The sequence below is a fragment of the Manihot esculenta genome, chromosome 3 (genome assembly GCF_001659605.2).
Source record: "Manihot esculenta cultivar AM560-2 chromosome 3, M.esculenta_v8, whole genome shotgun sequence".
In the NCBI taxonomy this organism is placed as follows: domain Eukaryota; kingdom Viridiplantae; phylum Streptophyta; class Magnoliopsida; order Malpighiales; family Euphorbiaceae; genus Manihot; species Manihot esculenta.
In genome coordinates, this window is record NC_035163.2 from 25612563 (window position 1) to 25631972 (window position 19410).

General features: G+C 31.9%; 4 protein-coding genes across 5 annotated transcripts; 3 read left to right on the plus strand and 1 right to left on the minus strand.

Annotated features, from left to right (window-relative positions):
* Nucleotides 1-1232: 1232 nt before the first annotated feature.
* Nucleotides 1233-5058, plus strand: LOC110612430 (RNA-binding protein rsd1). Its single transcript, XM_021753216.2, has 4 exons — nucleotides 1233-1385; nucleotides 2588-3746; nucleotides 3861-4088; nucleotides 4584-5058. Exons 2-4 carry the CDS (start codon nucleotides 2590-2592, stop codon nucleotides 4714-4716), a joined length of 1518 nt encoding a protein of 505 aa, XP_021608908.1. The 5' UTR covers nucleotides 1233-1385; nucleotides 2588-2589; the 3' UTR covers nucleotides 4717-5058.
* A 1687-nt stretch (nucleotides 5059-6745) lies between these two features.
* On the plus strand, nucleotides 6746-10991 carry LOC110611260 (calcium-dependent protein kinase 33). Its single transcript, XM_021751461.2, has 8 exons — nucleotides 6746-7986; nucleotides 8976-9119; nucleotides 9292-9444; nucleotides 9801-9916; nucleotides 10031-10198; nucleotides 10284-10411; nucleotides 10526-10625; nucleotides 10715-10991. The coding sequence occupies exons 1-8, from the start codon at nucleotides 7266-7268 to the stop codon at nucleotides 10787-10789; spliced, it is 1605 nt and encodes a 534-aa protein (XP_021607153.1). The 5' UTR covers nucleotides 6746-7265; the 3' UTR covers nucleotides 10790-10991.
* Nucleotides 10992-11184: 193 nt separating this feature from the next.
* Nucleotides 11185-12308, minus strand: LOC110611261 (protein translation factor SUI1 homolog). 2 transcript variants are annotated; one of them, XM_021751462.2, is made up of 2 exons: nucleotides 12157-12308; nucleotides 11185-11749 (listed from the first exon to the last, which is right to left on the minus strand). In XM_021751462.2, exons 1-2 carry the CDS (start codon nucleotides 12219-12221, stop codon nucleotides 11380-11382), a joined length of 435 nt encoding a protein of 144 aa, XP_021607154.1. In that variant the 5' UTR covers nucleotides 12222-12308; the 3' UTR covers nucleotides 11185-11379. The 2 variants fall into 2 exon arrangements, with proteins under 2 accessions (XP_021607154.1, XP_021607155.1); XM_021751463.2 differs by having other exon boundaries at nucleotides 12070-12205.
* A 3546-nt stretch (nucleotides 12309-15854) lies between these two features.
* LOC110612014 lies at nucleotides 15855-19390 on the plus strand. The gene is made up of 6 exons (XM_021752637.2): nucleotides 15855-16097; nucleotides 16327-16454; nucleotides 16541-16710; nucleotides 17329-17406; nucleotides 18091-18235; nucleotides 18707-19390. The coding sequence occupies exons 1-6, from the start codon at nucleotides 15986-15988 to the stop codon at nucleotides 19118-19120; spliced, it is 1047 nt and encodes a 348-aa protein (XP_021608329.1). The 5' UTR covers nucleotides 15855-15985; the 3' UTR covers nucleotides 19121-19390.
* The last annotated feature ends 20 nt before the right edge of the window (nucleotides 19391-19410 follow it).

A 19410-nucleotide genomic window follows, 5' to 3' on the forward strand; every position in this document is an offset into this window, starting at 1 on the left:
ACCTACTTAAAATTACTTGATACTGCATACAAACGATTGAAATTATAAGTATTTTTTTTTTTAAGTTTTGAAATTATAAGATACTCAAATATTTTATTAAATAGAAATTGAATGATAAAAAAGTGTTAAAATTTAATTAAATGAGATAAATTAGATAAAAGTTAATAGAAGTTTAAGTATTTTTTTAAATGAAAAATAAAAAAATAAAATGTTTAAAATTTAATAGGTAAAATAAAATGGATAAAACTCTAACTCATTAATATTTTTAATTTAAAAAATAATAAAAATATTTTTATATTTTTAATTATAAGAAATGAATGAAATTATCGAATCTGGATATACTAATAATTATAGAGAAATTTAAGTATTTAATTTAAAAAATATAAGGACAGTATATTAATTATATTAAAATTTAAGAATTAAAGTATAATTTATTTATTTAAAAAGATAATAAAAATATTTTTATATTTTTAATAGTAAATATAGATGGAATAATCTCTAATTTTTATGAAACAATTATAATGAAATTTAAGTGTTCAATTTTAAAAATATAGAAATTAATCTATTAATTATATTAAAATTTAGAGATTAAAATATAATTTATTATTTATTTTAAATTTAAAATGTACCTACTTGAAATCATTACTTTATTATTTAAAAAAATTTGACAAGAATTTAATTTAATTTATATAACTTTTATTTTAAAAATAAAATATCTAATTTTTTTTATAAAATGAATCATATTAAAGAAACAATATTTTATAACTAAAATTTAAATCATTTATATTTACAAATTAATATTTAATTTAAGATATAACTATTGAATTCCAAGTTATTACCTTGTTAATTTATACATGAATTTCTAAAGCTTTCTTTTGTAGGATTTAATTCACATTTATTGATAATTTTGACAAAGTATACAAGATTGATATATATATTTAAAATTAAATTAAATTTTTTATATATATTAATATTCATTGAAATTTTATATAGTTAAAAGAATTTTAAAATTTGTTATGGTATGTGAAAAAGAAGATATATAATTTAACATTTTATTTTATTTTATTTTATTTTTTTAATGGTCTGAATCCAATTGGGCTTAGATTCTATAGAAATTGGGCTTCGCATGGCAAGATGAGGATCATCTCTGTTAGGCCTAAGATGGATATAAATGTAATTTCGCAATCGTATCAATACTCGGTAGAATACATACCCCTGAGATCCGAGAAAACACGACAGCTATAACACAATCTTTTTTCATATTTCTGTTTATTTTTTTGCCCTTTTTTAATCCGCCATTGAAAACCTCCAAGGAAATTAGAGCTCTTATTATATTATTACGCCTTCGAGAAAGAAAGAATCCACACAAGAAGATACAAAGCAAGGTAATAAAAACAATATTTTTCGCATTTTCTGTTTCTTTTCTGTGAAAAATATATTTTACGGTGGAATAGAATGATAATTTTCCTTTTGATTATTATCTCATTAATCGAAGAATTGTTCTGGGTTTTGATTTGTGGAAGATTTTACAGTGTTTCTGGCAATCTGGGTTTGCTTGCTATTCCATGGCATGGTATATCATTTCGGAAATATGGTTTTTAGAAAACAAAATTTAAATGATGAGAGTCATTAACAGTCTAGAGCGACCTGAATGTTAAATGAAAATGAAGTTGAGGTTTTGAAATGCTCTATGCACTTGAGATACATGGTTTATTTTTGTGGAGTGCATTAGTTCTTAACAACAAGGAATTAAATGTGCAAAAGCTGGCACAATACAAGCTCATCAGTTTTATTTGTGGACTGGGGTTACCCAAGTAGCTTTCTTGGTAGGCAGCAACCAGTTCTAAGCTAAGGATTTTAGTGCTTTGTTTAAAATGTTCTTTAGACTTGCAGAGATTGACTGGCTTTATCTATCCACTGAAGTATTTGTATTAAGAAATGTGTTGATCCTCATTCCCACCTTTTTAATTATATGGAGACTATACGATATTATTAACTTTTTGCTGAGTAGCATTAGAACTTCTCTTTGTATGGAATTGTTCTGTTATCCTACTGAAGAGTAGTTATTTGGTTATTGAAAAGATGGAATTTTCTGCAATTTTTTTTCCACACTTGGCATTCATTGTTACAATTACATAATTGTGTTTTTGTATAATTCTTATGTTATAAAAACTGTTAAGTGCTCTCGGAGAACTATATTTGGCATTGTGGAAAGCGTGAAAGTTATTAAGTCAGATAAAGGAACATGAAGTCATATAAGTTGGATTTATAGGTCTTTTGTATTTGGAAGCTAGGCAGTAACTTAGGTAAATATTATCTAATTTTTATATCTTAATAGCATTCATGCAACCTGGCACGGTTATGTTTGCTAGATATTGCCCATGGAAATCTGTATAAAAAACATTGTCTTCTTTCTCAATTGATGTTGGGTAAAAGATTTTTCTGATTGATTAGTTGCTCGAGATTCTTATGTGATATCGTCAAGGATTTAATGGTGAATGCAGTTCATATTTTACCTGTCCTTTCTGTTCATAGATACGCCTTATTAATTGATTATTTATAACATTATTGTTTAAAAATTTTCCAGTAATGGATTTGGGATCTTCTGAGAGAGATGTAGAAGAAGTTAGTCATCTCCAGAGACAATGTGGTTTCACATCTGCTGGAGAATTGGACGTTGACTTGACAGGTGGTAGAGAAGTACAGGCTGAGGGTTGTGATTTTGAAAACTCAGAGGCTGCTTATGAATTGGAAGTAGATTCAAACCAGTTGAGGAGACAGGGATCATCCTCTGTGCCTGATGATTTTAAGATTGAGAACTTGGAATCCCCTGGTGACAATTCCCTTTCACTTCCTACTGAATTAACCTATGATCAGAGGGTGCAGCCTCCATTAAAGGACAAAGATTGCCAAGGTGAGATGGATGAGTTAAGTGGAAGTTATTTTCATAAAACCTCATTTCAATTTATGGCAAAAACTTCTCACAGTGAGAGGGGAACTGAAGATTCTGCTCATTCACAGGAGTTTCCTATAACAGTAGATGACAGCCAGGCAGAGAAAATGGAGGGCAAATCTAACTTAGATAGGTCAAAAACAACTGATAAAGGGGAAGTGAATGTCTCTGAAGAAAAGCCAAACTGGCAGGAGACTGAACCTAAGAGTGGAAACAATTATTCAAGAAATTCCCCAACTGAAAGTGGGAGGACGGATGTAGCACATTCACATCCACATTCTTTTGGGAATGCTGATGAACATTCTCCATCACCATCAACGCTAAGACAAATGGCAGTTTCACCTAAAAAATCCCTGCACATACACCAGTCTCCCAATGGCCATGGACCACTGTCTTCACAAGAAGGTTTCTTAAAGCCATCTGATTCACATATATCGAGTAGACCTAGAAAATCTTCTTCGCGTGAAAGGTCTAGACACAAAAGTAGGCAATCTTCATCACCTATCCGGTGTGATCAGGCTAAAGAAGTCCCATCTCGAGATCATTTGTCTTTCTCTACGAAGCAAGCACGTGCCTCTCCACATAGGTCTCAGCATGAGGATGGCTCTTCTCAGAAGCGCAGACATGCATCACCAGAATTCCGTGAATCACCCAGAAAATATGGAAGACTTGAGAAATCGGTGTCACGATCACCCATTAGGAAAAGGGATTCCTTGTATGGATACAGGAGAGATCACCGTGGCAGGTCTCGATCAATTTCCCCATACACGAGAGGCCGTCACAGGTCCCCAAGGTAAATGTATTATGTCAATTTTATCTCTTTCAGGTACTTGTAAACACGTGCATACATGCACCCACTGAAGTGCAGCTTTTAGACAGCATAGTGATTTCATTCTTTTGGCTTTAGGGCAAGGAATTTTCCAAGGCAAAGATCTCCTCCTGGATATCACTCCGGTCACCACTCTCCTCGTCGGAGACCCTGGGTTCCACCTCCTAATAGGAGAACAGGATTAGGGAAGCCTGGAAACAATTTATTTGTTGCAGGATTTAGCTTCTTGACTACAGAAAGAGATCTGGAAAGGAAATTTTCTAGGTTTGGACATGTACGAGATGTTCGTATTGTGCGGGATAAGAGGTAACAGTGTTATTTTTTGATATTGACGTTCCCAATAGATGTTTTACTGAGTAATGCTTACAACATCTTTTATGCATGTCATCTGGTCATGCCTCCCATTATCTTTTGATAAAATGGAAAAATCTAATCTGTAAATTTTACAAGAATCTGTACTTCATATACCAAATTTTTAAAAAGAAAAACATGAGGCTCTTTTATTTTAGCTCACAGCATAGCTCCTTAAATATTTCTTGATGGCATAAGGTAATTAGTCAATGCACAATGCATATAACAGGAGATATTTAAGGAATGGTTGGCACGGCACATTTATTCCTTTAAACTGCTGCTTAAAGGTAGACGTAAATACTGCATTGTTTGACCATTGAAAGCAAGCTATTTTTATTGTGGAGATGGTATCAGTGGATGAAGTTGAAGCTTCAGTATGGATGCTCTCTTTATTAGGACTTGAAATGTATACCACTTGATGGAATGCTGAATTTTCTTTTCTGCATATAGGTCAGGAGATTCTCGCGGATTTGGTTTTTTATCAATGGAAAGGGATGAAGATGCGGATGCGGCAATTAGAGCCCTTGATGAGACTGAATGGAATGGTAGGATTATCCTTGTCGAGAAATCAAAAACTCATTGAAGCATCAAATAATTTGCCCGGCTAAGCTACTCACTGAGGATCAAAATCTCATTGAAGCTTTATTTACCAGTCGCCACTGTCTAAGCTACTACTGAGTCTGAATATGATAGTTGCTCATGCTCAGTCAGCTGGTAAATTTTGTTTGAAATGGTGTGTTATAACCTTAAAAGTACATGGTGAATCCTTAAAGCAAATGGTCTAGAATTTGGAATTTTTCTTCTGTCTGACTGTATGATACCCTCGCTGTTTATCACCTTAAATCATCCTCATCAGGACTTGTTTATTTGAGAATTCTTAATATTTATCAGTTATGCAATTCACATTGGATACTGTCTTGCTGGATGGTAGCATCTTAGAAGCCTGTTATATCATTTATGACACAAGGGCATGTCAATATTATTACTTGAAGACCATCTTTTAGGATTCCTGTTGGCAGGACATCATTATTCCTTGGGAAATTTACTATTGCAGTCCATAAAATAGAAAATTTATTAGTTAGTTTCTCGATTTTAATAAAAATATTTTTTTTATAAAATTTTAAAAAATATTAAAACGACTATGAGATTTTAGAAAATTTATTTTTTTCTGGGGTAAGAGAAGCATGGGAGTATGGGTCATATTATAGTGCTGGGGTAGGTTACAAGAATATGCAGCTCTGGATTAGGATTTAAAGAATGGTATATGCTGTGAATGATGATTGAGCCTTCTCTCACTACTCTAAGTTGGATTGTTTAAGCTTTAAAATCCTTTAATCAATCGTTTTAACAGATTTTACACTGATGTGATCTGTCTACACACTTGTGTTTGACATTTCTATTAAAACTATTTTCTTAAAAAACTTTTCTTAATTATAAAGTTCTTTCAAAAATTAAACAGATCATTAATAATATTTTAAAATTATATGTATATTTTTTATTTTTAAATAACAGTTTTAGTGATCATACTTAAAGATAGTTAATAATTAATAAATTGTGGAATGGGAAAGTGCCATAGTGGTGGGCTTATTCCCATATCGAAAAATGAATTCCAGGAATTGTTTATGCCCTTATTTAATCTTTCCTTTCAAAGCCAATTATAATCATTGTATTCTATATTACTTAATGTAATAATTAACAAAAAACTAAAACTAGAAGATGAGCAAGTTGCCATTAACACTTGCAAGCAATGTTTTTGCTTTGCTTTCCCCCATGATTAGAAAAACAACTTCTTGGACTGTTTTTTTTCTATTTTTTAATAAAAAAAATCCAAACAATTTTTAAGAAAAATCATCATCAAATCATTAATTTCTCTGGGACCCACCTTTTGAAGGGTCCGAAATGGATACTATAATAGCTGTCCAAATATTTAATTTTAAAAACTCTAATATATAGAAACACATCATTCTATCTCTCAAATTTTAAAAAATAAATTAAAATGTAATTTAAAGTTATATTAATTATTTTTTTATTAATTTTAATTATTTGGAGGAAGGTTTTTAAAGTAAAAGTTTTTTTACCATTTAAAAATCTTAAATTTGTTCTTAGGAAAAAAAATAAAATTTTTTAAAATAAAATTTTTAGAAGTTATTCAAAAATTTTATGAATTTCTAATTTCAACCGATGGGCTAAATATATATATATATATATATATATTTATTTAAATTTTTTTAAATATCATAATATTTTAATATATTTTTTAAAATTAAAAAAATTATCTAATAAATTTTCATTTAACTAAATAATTAATGCTTTAAACTTCTAGTAAATTTATCTAGATTAACTTGACCTATTCAAGTGGTTAAAGACCAATAACTCACATAATATATTTAATTTTTAGTTTTTAAAAAATCTGAAAATTCCTAAATAATATTGATCTGGTATTGTATTTTCCTTTTGTAGAAGTGTATGAATATTTTCATTTATATGTGAAAAAGAAGAAGGTTAGTAGGCTCTGTATTTATAAGGCAGAGAAAAAAAAATTTAAAAGAAAATATGAGGAAGCCTCATGTCATGTTTTGTGTGCATGAGATCAGAGAGAGAGCCTTTCCTTAATAGTCTTTTTTCATCTGTTGATTGTATCGGAGTATCTCTCTTTCTTTTTAATCTGCTGGAGTGGAGAAGTCTTGGAATTTACTGAAGCTTCAGTCCAACAGTTGACCAGGTTCTTGTTTATCCTCATTTCTTCCTCTCTCTCTCTTAGATTTTTCTTTGTTAAAAACCATTTGCTCCAAAGCTTGTATCTCTGATCTACTCTGCCTGCCGCCTGCCCAAGTTGGTTTCTTTATTACTTCTCAGTTTTAGTATCTTCTCCGAGTTCAATCTGGTTTTGATTTGTCTATTTCCTGTTTTCAAAAAAGCTACTTTTCTTCGCGTCTTCGCTTTCTCATTCCTGAATATTGATCCAGGATCAGAAAACTGACTGTTCTCTTATCTGGGTATTCCTTCTCTTTACTAATTTTGGGAATTTTTATTGTTATTCTTCAAAATTCAGTATCATATTCTTCTTTTCTTTTCTGGGTTTCACCTGAATTAGCTTCTGTATTCACTGGGAAATTTAGACTATAATAAGAAATGGGTCTCTGTTTAAGCAAAGACAAAAGGACACAGCCACGGTTCATCAACGATGCTGCAGGGATACACAATAATAAAAGATCCCAAGAACCAATTATCTACCAATCCAAATCCCCACCCCAGCCAGCCTACCAATTGCCCTCCCAGCCTCCTGCACAAACCCCAAGAAAGCCTGATGCTCCAGCACCAAGCCCAAAACCAGTCAACGGACCAGACACAATCCTTGAAAAACCATACGAGGATATCAAGTTGTTTTACAAAGTTGGGAAAGAACTGGGTAGAGGTCAATTTGGTGTAACTCATCTTTGTATTGAGATTTCAACTGGTAAGCAATATGCTTGCAAGTCAATATCAAAGAGGAAACTTGTTACCAAGAATGATAAGGAGGATATGAAGAGAGAGATTCAAATAATGCAGCATTTGAGTGGACAACCTAATATTGTCGAGTTTAAAGGTGCTTATGAAGATAAGCAATCTGTGCATCTTGTGATGGAAATATGTGCAGGAGGTGAGTTGTTTGATAGGATTATTGCTAAGGGACACTATAGTGAGAAGGAAGCTGCTACCATATGCAGGGCCATTGTCAATGTTGTGCATGCCTGTCATTTTATGGGTGTGATGCATAGGGATCTTAAGCCTGAAAATTTTTTGCTCTCTAGCAAGGATCACAATGCCCTTTTAAAAGCAACTGATTTTGGACTTTCAGTTTTCATCCAAGAAGGTAAACTCTTTTTATCAATTCTCGTACTTTCTGAGTTTTATAGTCTCACCAGACGTAGAAACTATTTTTCTTGTTAATATGATCCAAGCCACAATAGGTTGGTTGAATTTACATATAGATTTTGCATTTCCTTTTGGCCCCAATTCTCTGTTGATGTGAGCTCCAGAATTTAGTTAGAAGTTAAAAAATTATTGGTACTGATTGCATCCTCCGCTTGGCAAATTTTATGTTTGATGGGCCTAGCATGTTTAGACTTTGCTCATGAAGGATGAGAAGTGAGAACCTCAATGCATTCACATTTTCATAGCCTCTGTAGTTTCAATAATCCAAATGGTCTTCTAAGATCTTGGTTATAACTTATTTGACTTCCAGTATTAGATAGTTGTTGCTTTTAAGCTTGCAACGTATATGGCCTCCAGCTACTCTGTCCTGAAATCAAGGCAAGTACATATTAGCATTTTTACTGATTGTGTGCTTTATTTTGCACCTTCCACTGTCATTGACCTCTCTTATGCTTGCAACTTGCTGGGTTACCTTTGGGTAATCTATCCTTTAGATGCATTTGTTCTATAATCTACCAAGCTAAGTATCATGAAACTGCATAATGGAGTAGACAATTTGCAGATATTCCCTTTATATTCTTCCTGTATTAGATGCCTTCAGATGCCCTCATAGAGGCAGTATGGAACTCTGGAGATGAATAAAGTTGACTTCCTATTGTAGTTCAAAATTGCCTTCATTTAAGTAGAGTTGTTCTCTATCTTAATTTGGAAGGATTTTTCCTTGCAACATGCAACACTATGAGAAAACAAAAAAATATCGACAAAATTTACCGATCAAATTATCGAAAAAATGGTAGTTAAAAGTAAATTACCGACCATTTGAAATACCAATGGTCGTAGTTATATTTTCACTTTCTTGTAGTACAATTACATGTGTATTATAGCCATGAGCAGGATGTTTGATGTTGCTTATGGTATTATTTCCAGGAAAGGTATATCGTGATATAGTTGGAAGTGCATATTATGTTGCTCCTGAAGTATTACGGCGCAGATATGGAAAGGAGATGGACATTTGGAGTGCAGGAGTCATTCTGTACATCTTGCTTAGTGGTGTACCTCCATTTTGGGCAGGTAAAGCAATAGTCCCAAACTCCTGTCAATTATAGGCATAGCCTGTACTAATATATTTATTTCACTTGGGAGTCTCAACAGTGAGATGTTGGCATGATCTCTGGATGTTAATAAGAACTACTATATTTAGTGATTAAACATGTTCATTTGATCATTAATGTGTGTATTGCAGAAACAGAGAAGGGCATATTTGATGCCATTCTAAAAGGAGATATTGACTTTGACAGTCAGCCATGGCCATCAATATCAAGTAGTGCCAAGGACCTGGTCAGCAGGATGCTGACACAGGACCCAAAGAAAAGAATTACTTCTGCTCAAGTTCTTGGTATGGATCTTCCAAAATAGTAAACCATTATCCTTCATCATGCAAGTTGCCCTTTTCTTAGATTTATTTTGACTCTTTGGCTTTATATGGCATTCACACTTGGTAACCTAGAAATATGTCCGACAGTTCATTTTTACGGGTTAACTTTTTAAAGTTTCTGGTGGTCCTGGTTGAGTAAACACATTAAGTGATGATTATTGTGATTATTTTTTTATACTCAAACCCCAGTCCAGTATCATAAAGTACAAAGTGTTTAGTCTCTGTCATTATACCATTCACATTGGCAGCTTAGATAACATTGGTCTTGGTTCATGCATTGTATTTTTATAATTCTAACTGAAGTTTAACATTCTCAGACCATCCATGGCTCAAGGAAGGTGGAGAGGCCTCAGATAAGCCAATTGATAGTGCAGTCCTTTCAAGGATGAAGCAATTCAGAGCAATGAACAAGCTGAAGAAAATGGCATTGAAAGTAAGTTCAGGAATTAGAGAAGAGGACACGATTTATCAGATATAAGAATGAAATCGAGTGAAATACAATTCAAAAACAAATTTATCAATGGAACGCTTCATTATCGTTCTACAGGTCATTGCAGAAAATCTTTGTACTGAAGAAATTCAAGGACTTAAGTCGATGTTTGCAAACATTGACACTGACAATAGTGGCACCATCACCTATGATGAACTAAAAGCTGGATTAGCTCGACTCGGATCAAAACTTACAGAAGCCGAAGTCAAGCAGCTTATGGAGGCAGTAAGATATCAATAATCTCAGAACTAACTAAAGTTATTTCAAATGACATCACACCAAGCTGACTCCTTTTGGCTCGTCATTTCAGGCTGATGTTGATGGTAATGGGACAATAGACTATATCGAGTTTATCACGGCGACAATGCATAGGCACAGGCTAGAAAGAGATGAACATCTTTACAAAGCCTTTCAATATTTTGACAAGGATAATAGTGGGTAAGTCGGCAAGGGATCTCTGATATGATGCTTAGAGGAAAAATAATGGACCTGAGCTTGCATGCTTTATAAAAACTGTTTACGTTTGTAATTAAGATTTTGATGTCTTTACAGGTTCATCACGACGGATGAGCTAGAAACAGCCATGAAAGACTTTGGAATGGGTGATGATGAAACAATCAAAGAGATAATATCTGAAGTCGACACGGATAATGTAAGTTGATTATTTGGTTTCAAGCAGAAGTCTGATACTCTGAATTTTTACTTCCATTGCTAAATACTTTTGTGGGCTTAATTATGCAGGATGGTAGGATCAACTACGAAGAGTTCTGTACGATGATGAGAACGGGAAACCAGCACCAAGGCAGGCTCTTCTAAATGGACGAGATTTGTTACTATTTCTGACGCGAATGTCAATTGAAGGGGGATGTAGAAAATCTTAAGCCACTTCTATAGTTTTTTTTTAATTTTTTCCCCTATCACAATACTTCCAGAATATTTAAAATAAAGAGTTCCCTTAGTTTAGAAGTGGGACTTTTTTTTTTTGGAAAAAATAAGAGTTGTGCATATTGTGGTATTATCTTTTTTTTATTTGAGCAACTTCAAATTTGACGGGAAATTTGACCGTAAAAGCTTGTATCCGTTTGCTTTGGATTCATAAACTTATCTCATCCATTTTGTGAGACAGACATTCTCGATTTATTATTATTCGAAATAATAATATAATTTCATAAATCCCCGTCATGAAAAAATTTAAAAAGGCAGGAAAAGGGTGGAAGTAATAGAAATACTCATTAAATTAACATAATCCATTATTAAAAAAATTAAAATACAAAAAGCTGAAAAGAGAAAACGCAATTCCGAGCCAATTTCTTATTAACAGTAACTGCAAATACCATTCTAGAGGTCACTAGACCATATATATATATTAATCAATAGCAGCCTGTGATCATAAAGCCAAAAAGGATCTAAAAACCATGTATCTTGATATGTTCCTTCTTCACAAGGCCAGCGTTAACGAGGAAGTTCTGAACGTTTTTTCTTTGATCTCCCTGCAGCTGGATTACCTCGCCAAGCTCTTTGTCATGCACAACATTCCCATTACAACAGAATTCCTTCTTCACAGCCTTTAGGATCTTCTCGTAGCTGAATTCTCTGGGCAGCCCTTGAACTGTTGTCAGTTTTTTCTTTCCATTCCTTTGCTGGATTCTGATATGAACGTACTCTTTCACCCCAGGAGCACCCGTATCCTTGGCCTCAATGAATGGATCAAAAGCACCAGGAATCTGGAATTCTAGTTCAACCATGTATTTTGCTTGATGAGAACTGTAACGATTACTGAAAACAAAAAAGAGTTCCAATCATCACAAAATTAAAACAACAATAAATAGCACGATTAACAGAATATGCTCAAATAAAACCCCCAATCAATTTCATAACCAAGTAAACCACAGAAAATAGCACTGATTAAACAACTCATCCTTGATCATAAAGAGACGAACATAGACTACAACACGACAGGAAATTTTCAAAAAAAAAAACAAATCACTAAGCTTTAGGGCATTGATGGATATCGATTTCCAACCAAATACGAATTTCTGGCAACACCAGTCCATCAAGCAACTGATCAAACAACAGAGCTAAATAGAAGATCATACCAGAGAAACAATCAACCACATCTACGTGATCATCAAAGAAAAAGAAAAGATATTTTCCAATCAAAGATCATTCGCAAAGCCAGATACCTTAAAACAGAAGATAGCAAAACTCTCAGAAGTAAGCTTTGAATGCAAGTATGAACAACAAACATAGGTGGTGTGGTGTATTTATAGAGAGAAAATGGGGAGTCCGTGCATAAGTCGGTCAAGGAGATGACAGGTTGGACCAAGAGCTTAAAAGTGGGCCGTGGGATAAGAAACGGACGGCTAGGATAATGATGATGTGGTTAGTTTAATATTTATTTATATTGAAAAAATAGATGAAGTTAGGCGGTTGAAGCGTATGATTGACGCGCCCAGGCTCCAGCTGGAGTGGGATAGGATAATAAGAAGAATCCAGAGGAATAAATAGGCTCCATCCACGCACGCGTCCGCCTGTTTTGTTCGTGAAAATTGAAAGACAGCCACTCGTTTTGGTCATGTCCTGGTTCATACCACTAAATCATAATAGAAAATAACTCCGTTTATTTTTAAGTGAAATTTAATTAGCAGACAGAAATTCCTATCAATCACGGAGTTACTACCTCTTATATTATCTCATTAATTTAAATTTTTACGATTTTGCCTGAACTTTAATCAACGAGAAAGTTAAATGATGATTATGTTTTTTTTAATAAGGATGATTATTTCTAGTTAGCAAACAAAATTTCATGTTGGAATTCCCTTCAGCTGACAAATTACAACACCTTTTTTATTTATACAATAATTTCATGAAATAATATTTTTATTTATTTCAATGTATGATGTAGCTTATGATTTTAATTAGACTGTTATTTTATTAATTAATTTATAATTAAAAGAAAAATAGAGTGATTGACGTCTCACTCCAATGCTTGTTAATGATTATATTCTATTATCATGAATTACTTGTTGTCATATTATTAGAATATATGTTCTTTATTTATGAGTCAAAGAGTCAACATTTATAGCGGAATGTCGAGCTATATCAATACATAGTTAATATTTCATTAATACTAAAAAAATTTATGTATACTTGTAATTACTAAATTGTGAATGTTTTAACAATACATTACAACTTTTAATATGAATTTATGAAATTATATTCACATACTTAATTTAGTGTAAATTATACTCACATGTTTAATTTAGTGATAAGTGCATTTGAATAAATTTAAAAGATATTTTATTTTTTAATTTTCAATCTCTAATTCTCATTTCTAAAAAAATATAAATTCATAAAATTCTTTATATATATACACGCACGTTTACATTAAAGCACTGCAGGTTTATTATTAAAAAAAAAATATATTTTACCAAGCTGATGTAAAATTTAAACTATTTAATAAAATAATTAAAACTGCTCATTTCGTTGGCGTTTTTACAATAAATTATTTATTAAATATCATTTTTTTTCTTTTTTAAAATGGATTAGATATCAGCTTTTAAAAGAAATAAAAAATTGACGTTTTCTTAAGTTTATGGACTAAATAAGTAAATGCTAACACAATTGACATTTTCTTGTTTACTAGCTATTATTGTTAAATGCAGTGGTAGAACCAGGAGTTTCCCTTTGGTAGAGCACCGGTTGTGTCGCTGCGGCACCTTCATCCCCTTCAAAATATTTTTCGGTCGCCGGTACAGTACGTGTCCCCTTGCCGTATCTTCCCTCCGCCCCTGGTTAAATGTTATAATTATGAATAATGTCGTAGATTTAATAATGAGTAGATTAAAGATGTATTTTGCTAAGTTTGATCTTGTTGATTTATATATATATATTTTTTTTCTTTAATCATACATGATTATTATATTGAGTCTGTATATTCTATGATTATCACATAAATTGTACGTATGAATATATTGTATTTTTTTCATCGTCGAACGACCATTTAATTTTTTCAGACGTCACCTTCCAATGTAGACTTAATCATAATTTGATATTCAAAAAACAATAGAATAAAGAAATAAATTATAATTAAGTTTTTATATTTTATTAAAATTAATTATTTAATTTAGAATTTGTAATCACTCAATTAAATTGTTGATGTATATACTTAACAAAAATTAAACTCTTTAATTTTTAAATAATTAATTTATATAGTCCATCAAGTAAATATTAATTAACTAATTAGTTATTATTTTTTGAACACAACTTCCATCATTTTTTTCATATGGTATAGATAATTAAAATTATAAATTTTGGTTATAATGAATAAATAATATGCCTAATTAATATTATTAGACTGGATTAAAATTAATAAATAGTTAAAATTACATTAATTAGAATTAAAATATATAAAATTAACGTGTTTAAATATTTTAATAAAATTTAATCGAATTTAGAAAAGTTTAAATATTAATAATGTTTGAATTTGAGTAAGATAATTTTCATAAATACGTTATTTGTTTATGATTTAGTTAATTTATGTAATTTTAATTATTTATATTATTTATTAGTTTTAACAAGTCCAATAATATTAATTAGCTATATTATTTATTTATTCTGAATAAATTCTTATATTTTACCTATATATACCATGTGAGTTTCACATGACGAAAGAACTTAATTTTATAAAATAAATAAAAATTTTAGTTGTATATTAATAAATAATAATTAATTAATTAATATTTACTTGATAGATTAAACATTTTTTCATAATAAATCCACTAAAGCAAAATGCAATCGCAAATAATTCTAATTGAAAAAAATGAAAAATAAAGGAAAGTGAGATAAAAAGATTTTGGTTCTTACCTTTTGGAGACTCTAAATAAGATTCTAGAAATTTTATTTTAGAAAACTTTATATATACCTCCTTCTAAATTAGTGGTATTTATTTAATTAATTATTTATATAAATTTTAACAAAAATATTTTATCATCTTGGATTGTTTAATCAAATATGCATTTGTACTTTGTATTTTTTATAGTTTTTATAAAATTTAAATATCAAAAATATAATACAAAATAAAAAATAAAAATATCAAATTGTCATTCTAATCAAAATATGAATTAAATTTTTTTAAATTTAATATGATGGTAAGTGTATTAATGTAAATTTAAGAGATTTAGATTTTATTTTTTAATTATCAATTAAATCTGTGAGTGCATTGTTTAAAAGATAATTTATGTTTTTTTTTTAAGTTATAAAGCAAATAAAATTTAATGGTATTAAATAAGGTAATATAATCTTTTATCTTATTATAATTTTTATGTATTTTATTTTATTTTTATATATATTAAAAAGATAAAAAAATTTATTAATTTTTAAATTATATTTATTTTAAAAATATTAAATTTTAATAAATAGTAAAAGATTCATTTGTAAATTTTGTCTAAATTAATTTAAAATTTTACTTTAATGTTAATTTAACTGAAAAATCAAAAAATTGAGGGATTGAGTTAATTAATTTTGAGTTAAATCACGAAATAAAAAATTGAATTAAAAAATAAGTAAGTTTTATTTGTAATTTTTAAGTTAAATAAAAAAATTAAAAATTTTAGAATGAAAATATTGTTTTGAAGTTAATTTAGTTTCAATTTCGATTTCGGAGTTTATTTCGATAAAACACTTCAAAGAATTGCATATGGGGTTCAATAACTGTCCGAAACGCCTTGTCGTTCTTATAAAGAAACGCTTCGTCGTTGGCCTGGAAATTGACTGCCAGGGATACCTTGAAACGATAGGAAAAGACCTCGTTTTAGTACTTTGGGACTGGCCAGTCGTTGGCCTAGAAGGTGTGTCGTTTAATCGCACTATAAAAGGCAATAAAATTTGGGATCTTTATGTCGGCTTCTTCGTCTCGTTTCTTCTTGTACGCCTCAACCAGAGAATTCGTTTCATGGTCAATTTCCCTATCTGTACATATCCTTCTTCAGAGATTTAATATTTAGGTCTTTGATGGAAAAAGGCAAAGCTGTGGAGGACATTACAAATTCATTGAAGAAACTAGATTTGAATCCCAAATTCAACTCCAAATCTTCCTATGTTAGTCCTACCGTTCAATCAATTAGTAAGTGTCGATTGTCATTACCTTTACCTCTGATCATTTATCACATTTATACTGTTTGGTATTGATTTCAATTTCAGGTCAGAAAATAGGAATTGGAATTGCAACTGAATTCTTAAATTGAATACGTTTAAAGAAAATTTGTAAAGCTCACAAACTTCTGATGATTTGGGAACATTTTTAGGGTTCCTATCGCCTGTGTGAACTTACTTGTTGGGTTATTTTATGACAGAATTGAGTCGCGAGAAGGCGGAATCCCCAAGTTTAGTAAGCTTGTGCCTTGGAGTTGTTGGCAAGCATTTGGAGGATATAATTGCTGATTTGAATGAGATTTCCATTGCCTTTCCAGCGGATATTAAGGTTCTAATTACGCTTTGTTAACTGCTTTCTGCTTTGTTATTTTTAAGCCTTCAACTCCTTTCTCTAACGCTCTAAGTTTCATGTAGATGGCAATTGCAGCAATATCCAGGAGAAGAAAATTGCTTAACGATGATGTTATCGTTTCTTTAGCCGATAGTTCCTGGGAAATACTTGATCTTTCTGGCTCTGAAGTCACTGATTCTGGTTTAATGAAAGTGGCTGAAACCTGCAAATTTCTTCGAGCTGTGGATACAAGGTATATAAATTTTAATTTTGCCAATCAAGTTAGTGCCACTTCTTTGCTAATCACCATGCGACTTGGTTCTTATATTGCACATTTGCAATACTATCAAATCCATAGGACAGAGGCATAAAAGATCAGGTGCAAGAGGACTATTCAGTAGAACTTGCTTTCTGTGCCTTGTGGATAAAGCTATGCAAACAAGTATATATTGAGTTATATTACTTGTGCCACATCTATATCAGTAATAGTTGGCAACGATGAATCTGCATACTAATAGCACAAGGTAGTACGTTGGGTACTGATGTAATATGAGCATCTTATTACTTGCAAAATACATTGAAGAAAAGAAAAGAAAAGAAAAGAAAAGATTAGATTGACAATTTAGTGGGTAAATTGAGTGACGAATAAATTTATATTGACCTATGCTTATGGATTGATGGGATCTGGAGTGACACTGGATCTCCTAGTATGAATAAATTAATTTATCAGTTTATTTACTTATTTTATTGTTTTACCAGTGATATTTACTTCTCTCTTGAGCATCTATTTGCTTATTGCACAGTTATGCTATCAAATCAGACCTCTCTATTTTGTAGAAATCTGAATCATATTGACACCATCCTTGTGCAGCCAATGCAACAAAATTACTGCTGTTGGTGTTTCTGAACTCTTTCAGCAGTGCAAGTCATTGCAGACATTGAGATGCGGGTACATACTCTTTATAAAAAGCAGCAAATTTTTGCATCACGAAATATGCAATTTGCATTTTCTTTGTCATGGAGCTTTTGCATATGGACTTAATCTTCATCTGCCTGTTCCATGCCCCTTTTGATTTGAACTATGAAAAATTTGTCATCATCCATAATTATTAACCATAATTCTTTTTTCCCCACTCCTTTCTGCCCCTTAGGTGTAAATGCTAAGAATTCATAGTTAGTTAGGTACCCATTTAAATTTGATACCACTAAGAAATTGAAAAAATGCTTCACTATTATATGCATACTTTAATTGATAAATCCTATAGATGAGATATTTCAGAAAATTTATGCCGTTACAAAAGAAAGGTTTTTTTTGGGGGGGGGGGGAGGGTTGGAGTATACATTTCTTGTTATGCATCAAGGGGAGGTGATCTATTGTAGAAACGAATTTTACTGTCAATACTGTCTTCACCTCAAGCATTTTGAATGTGATACAATCAGTTCCTAAATCAGATTCTCAACTCTTTTAAGATGTCTGTAACTCATTGAAATTCACTCCCCCTAAGGTAAGATAAGTGAAATCAGAGGTTTTCCTACACAGTTCCTTGAAATATATGCATTTATAGTCTCAGGATATGAGATTTTGACTAGGTATAAACTAAATAACAGGCTTGAACCAAAGTTAATGTTGCAGAGGGTGCCCAAGGAGTGATTACACTGCACGCAACTGCTTGTGCATATTGAAACCAAAGCTGAAGGATATGGAGGGAGATTCGTGGGAGGAACTTGATACTGCTGAAATTGGCCATGGTGCGGAATCCCTGCGGTGGCTTGTGTGGGTATGGGATTGTTCTCACTCTGTAATCTCTTTTAGAAACCTTCCTGGTTTGCAGCTTAACTTCTAATCATACTTATAGCACATTTCTTTTCACTTGCAAAAACTTATTAGGGGAAGAGGTGCTTTGGCACTCAATACTGGCTATGTGGCCAACATCAGCTCAAGCATGTCTCTAGTTAAAATGTTAGGGTGCTATCACATCAATAGAGTGCACATGAATCATGTCATGTTCAATTGCCTTTTGCATGGGAATTGGGAAAACATGTGTTTGTTCTTATGCAACAAGGATGATCATTTTGTTTAGGAGTGTCTTTTTAATTTCAGTGGGCTAAGCAGAAATATGTTCTTCCCTTTTTGCGCTCTTTCCACAGCTGTGTAAAGTGGCCATATTTTACTTGCTTATGTATATGCTCTTTCGTCTTCCCTCTCAAAATTTGACCTTTTTTTCTCTTTTTTTTAAATCTTTTTCCAGCCTAAGATTGATAAAGATTCATTGGAGACCTTGGCCAATGAGTGCCCGCGCATAATAGTAAATCCCAAGCCATCGCTCTTTGGTTTTAGAGGAATCAACGTTCCTACAGAAGCTTTAGCAGACATTCCACTGGATTATTCCGTTGTCAAGGATATTGATCCGAAAACATGGGCAATGTGTGGGTTTACACCAAAACCTAGGGCTGCCTCTCTTTTAAGCCCTACTGAGTTGTCCGTGGCTGAAAAATTTAGACTTGCATTTGTGGAAAGAGACACACGCTTAGCACCAAAACGAGCAAAGAATGCCCGGCAGCATCAGCGCCGTGCCGACAGGCAGTGGATGATGATGAATACAGATGCTAAAGCGTTAGCTCTGGCATCTAAAGCAAGCAAGTCCCTGCACAACAGGAGCTGAATCTTAGGAATTGGGGCTCGTGTTTCACCAGTGTATGCCAGTTTTCCAAGTCTCTTTTGTGCTTTAATGTAGCGTTGTATAAAGTTTCGGGCTTTATTAGAGTGGGGTATATTGAGAATCAAAACTTCTTTCTAGTGAAATTTTGTCATGTGAAAAACATCCATGCCTTCCTTTGAAAAAGCGAAGATGGAAGAATAAAAGAAATGGGCGAAGGGAAGATGGAAGAAAGCAAGAAATGTGCGAAGGGCATACTGCTCTTCTCATTTGTGACATTAAGGCTATTTTTTGTA

What these genes read in the sequence shown, in the direction of transcription:
- LOC110612014 (XM_021752637.2), top strand. Translation starts at nt 15,986, where the DNA reads ATGGAAAAAGGCAAAGCTGTGGAGGACATTACAAATTCATTGAAGAAA. An exon ending in CTTCGAGCTGTGGATACAAG is followed by an intron (nt 16,711 to 17,328) that starts GTATATAAATTT and finishes ATCCTTGTGCAG; the next exon opens with CCAATGCAACAAAATTACTG. An exon ending in TTGCAGACATTGAGATGCGG is followed by an intron (nt 17,407 to 18,090) that starts GTACATACTCTT and finishes TTAATGTTGCAG; the next exon opens with AGGGTGCCCAAGGAGTGATT.
- LOC110611260 (XM_021751461.2), top strand. Translation starts at nt 7,266, where the DNA reads ATGGGTCTCTGTTTAAGCAAAGACAAAAGGACACAGCCACGGTTCATC. An exon ending in TTCAGTTTTCATCCAAGAAG is followed by an intron (nt 7,987 to 8,975) that starts GTAAACTCTTTT and finishes TATTATTTCCAG; the next exon opens with GAAAGGTATATCGTGATATA. An exon ending in CTGAAGTCGACACGGATAAT is followed by an intron (nt 10,626 to 10,714) that starts GTAAGTTGATTA and finishes TTAATTATGCAG; the next exon opens with GATGGTAGGATCAACTACGA.
- LOC110612430 (XM_021753216.2), top strand. Translation starts at nt 2,590, where the DNA reads ATGGATTTGGGATCTTCTGAGAGAGATGTAGAAGAAGTTAGTCATCTC. An exon ending in GGCCGTCACAGGTCCCCAAG is followed by an intron (nt 3,747 to 3,860) that starts GTAAATGTATTA and finishes TTTTGGCTTTAG; the next exon opens with GGCAAGGAATTTTCCAAGGC. An exon ending in CGTATTGTGCGGGATAAGAG is followed by an intron (nt 4,089 to 4,583) that starts GTAACAGTGTTA and finishes TTCTGCATATAG; the next exon opens with GTCAGGAGATTCTCGCGGAT.
- LOC110611261 (XM_021751462.2), bottom strand. Translation starts at nt 12,221, where the DNA reads ATGTTTGTTGTTCATACTTGCATTCAAAGCTTACTTCTGAGAGTTTTG. An exon ending in TTGCTATCTTCTGTTTTAAG is followed by an intron (nt 11,750 to 12,156) that starts GTATCTGGCTTT and finishes TTTTGTTTTCAG; the next exon opens with TAATCGTTACAGTTCTCATC.